The sequence below is a fragment of the Ruditapes philippinarum genome, unplaced genomic scaffold, assembly GCF_026571515.1.
Source record: "Ruditapes philippinarum isolate M1 unplaced genomic scaffold, ASM2657151v2 ctg3050_1_1_1_1, whole genome shotgun sequence".
Classification (NCBI taxonomy): domain Eukaryota; kingdom Metazoa; phylum Mollusca; class Bivalvia; order Venerida; family Veneridae; genus Ruditapes; species Ruditapes philippinarum.
Genome location: NW_026854792.1, coordinates 48,029 through 50,562, shown reverse-complemented (window position 1 = coordinate 50,562; position 2,534 = coordinate 48,029). Strand labels below are relative to the sequence as shown.

The 2,534-nt window shown below is 36.2% G+C and overlaps 1 protein-coding gene across 1 annotated transcript; it reads right to left on the bottom strand.

The window, feature by feature from the left end:
• Nucleotides 1-390: 390 nt before the first annotated feature.
• On the bottom strand, nucleotides 391-1,968 carry LOC132741076 (putative nuclease HARBI1). The gene has a single exon (XM_060729159.1). It carries the CDS (start codon nucleotides 1,966-1,968, stop codon nucleotides 904-906), a length of 1,065 nt encoding a protein of 354 aa, XP_060585142.1. The 3' UTR covers nucleotides 391-903.
• Between the last annotated feature and the right edge of the window lie 566 nt (nucleotides 1,969-2,534).

Sequence of the window (2,534 nt, the reverse complement as noted above, 5' to 3'; positions counted from 1 at the left end):
TGGGGCAAAGTAGCCTTTCATGTAAACATGTTGGATCGTATCCCAGCCATACAATTACAACACCCACATCACCTATAAAAAACGTTTATATGTTTAACAAAATTTGCTAAGTAAGCAAATATTTTTAACGGCGACAATGTTTGATGGTTTTGTTTCTAATATAATTTGTTATATACTTGTTGTTTACTGTATATGTTTTCATCCGCTAAAAGATAAACGGGCGTAATTCCAGAGGCCATGTCTGAAGAACCTGCGTTTAAAAATACAAGTTTTATAAAAACACAGTTTTTCATTAAAAATGCAATCTTGACCAATGTATATATTGATAATAACAGATAGATTATCTAGAAACTAGACCAATGTGTGCAAGTCTCTTTAACTATCTAACAATATTATGATTTTTCACCAATTCGCACTTGTTAGTAGCCAATGTCAAATATTAATTTAAATGTATATTTTCTTTTTATAATAAGTGTCATAGCAGTAGCTTGAAGAACAGTAAATAATCACGGGGATGAATTTAAAAAATAAATAAGGTAATTCCATCAAGTTGTATGAATAATTAATTATTACTTGCTAATAAAAATAGAAAATAACAAATTTGTCAAGAATGTTAGCTGAACCGACGCTTGGACACAAGGTAATTTTACACGTATACCTTCGGATTTATAAAATATAACAATCACTCAACATGGAATGGAATTTTATGCATAATATAAGTTGATAAGTTATGAATGTTAAATTCGACCTGCATACAGATGTTCGTATTTTCATGGCATTTTTCTGCACTGTTTATCTCGAAATATTAAAAAATTACAACACATAAATTAATACATCATAATCTACAATAATTAGTTGTATAAGGTATGTTTACGCATAGATAAGTGCTAAACTTGTTCCGAATTAATTCGTCACGCACTTGTCGACCATCAGCTTAGTTCCTCTCCGCGTCTGCGTCATCTTCATTATCATCATCATCGTCTTCATCGCCATCATCATCATTTTCATCATCATCGTTGCCATTGCTGTCGGGAATCGGAATGCTTCTCCTAACGCAAATATTATGAAGAACAACAGTTGATTTAATGATGTAAACACATTTTTAGGACTGTACATAAGATAACCCCCGGATTTATGCAAGCATCTAAATCGCACCTTCCATAGTCCGAAGGTACGCTCTATAATACAGCGCGTTCTCTTGTGTGCAATATTGTATCGAATTTGTCCTTGTGTTGTGGGGTTAAGAACAGGTGTAAGTAAATATCTTTTCAACGGATATGCACTGTCTCCTAACAACCAGCTGTCACTGTAATCATTTTCCTCGAGAAGCATTGTAGTTTCAGAATTGTTCGAGACAAACGCGTCGTGCGAAGATCCCGGCCAACATACTACAACATTCAGAAAAATGTTTTGTGAATCACATATTCCCTGCATGTTGATAGCATGAAATCCTTTTCTGGTTACATATAAATGTTCGTCCTCTGTTTGCGCTATAATAGGCACAAACGTCCCATCCACCGCACCAAGTACATTCGGAAATCCGGCGATGTTGTGAAAACCATCCTTGATATCATCCAACTGTTGCGTTCTTCCATCTGGGAAATTGACATAACGACTCAATCTTAGACTTAACTCTCGAGACACATAATGAATGCTCCTTGACACAGAGTTAATCTTAACACCATGTGCGTCCGCTATAACAGACTGGAAACTTCCGGTAGCGTAATATCGCAAAGCTATCAGAATTTGTAGAGAAACCTGAAGCGACTGGCTCCTTCTGGTTGGTCTTTCCAACCCCTGACCTATTTCAGCACAAAGGTCTAAAATTAAATGTCTATCAAGACGATAGTTCTTCACTAGATTGTCATCGTCCGTGTAATCTAATGGGTTCTGTCTATCCCTGAAAACACGAGGGACTCTCTGTCTCTGATGGTGTAGGTGTTGTAACAACAGCAAATATCTTGCCATTTTTTTTGCTTTGTAGGATGAACCGTCAATACATGTATAACCTTTTTTCAAGCATGTACATTTTTTTTGTATTTTTCGTAATCGTAGACTTACGATGCTGTTATGGGGTCATTTTTTTACCGTAACTTTACGAGCTGTTTAAGATACTTCGTTATTTACAAACTCTTCGAGACAATCAGAAAAAATGCAACGATGACCTTACGTCAGTGTAACTAACGTCGTAATCCCGGGATACGATGCCTTCGAGACATCCACCCCAGGCGCGTAGGTTCAATATCGGAAACAAAGGGGCCCCTTAAAGGAGACAAAATATCCATATTTTGGTCACTCTGGTTAGTTGCTATTTTCACATATCTTAAGTATAATTAGTTAGATATTGTGTCTGGATAAGTTCTACAAATACCAAAAAGCTAGTCCACATGACCTAAAATGCCTATTTTGAGCTTTTGGACACTCCTGCAAGTTCATGTATCTACAAATCTTTTGTATAATTGGTAAGAAGAAGTATAAGGAAGAGATCTGGCAATATCGGAACGACCGGGTCAGTGGGGTTAATAACCGGAACA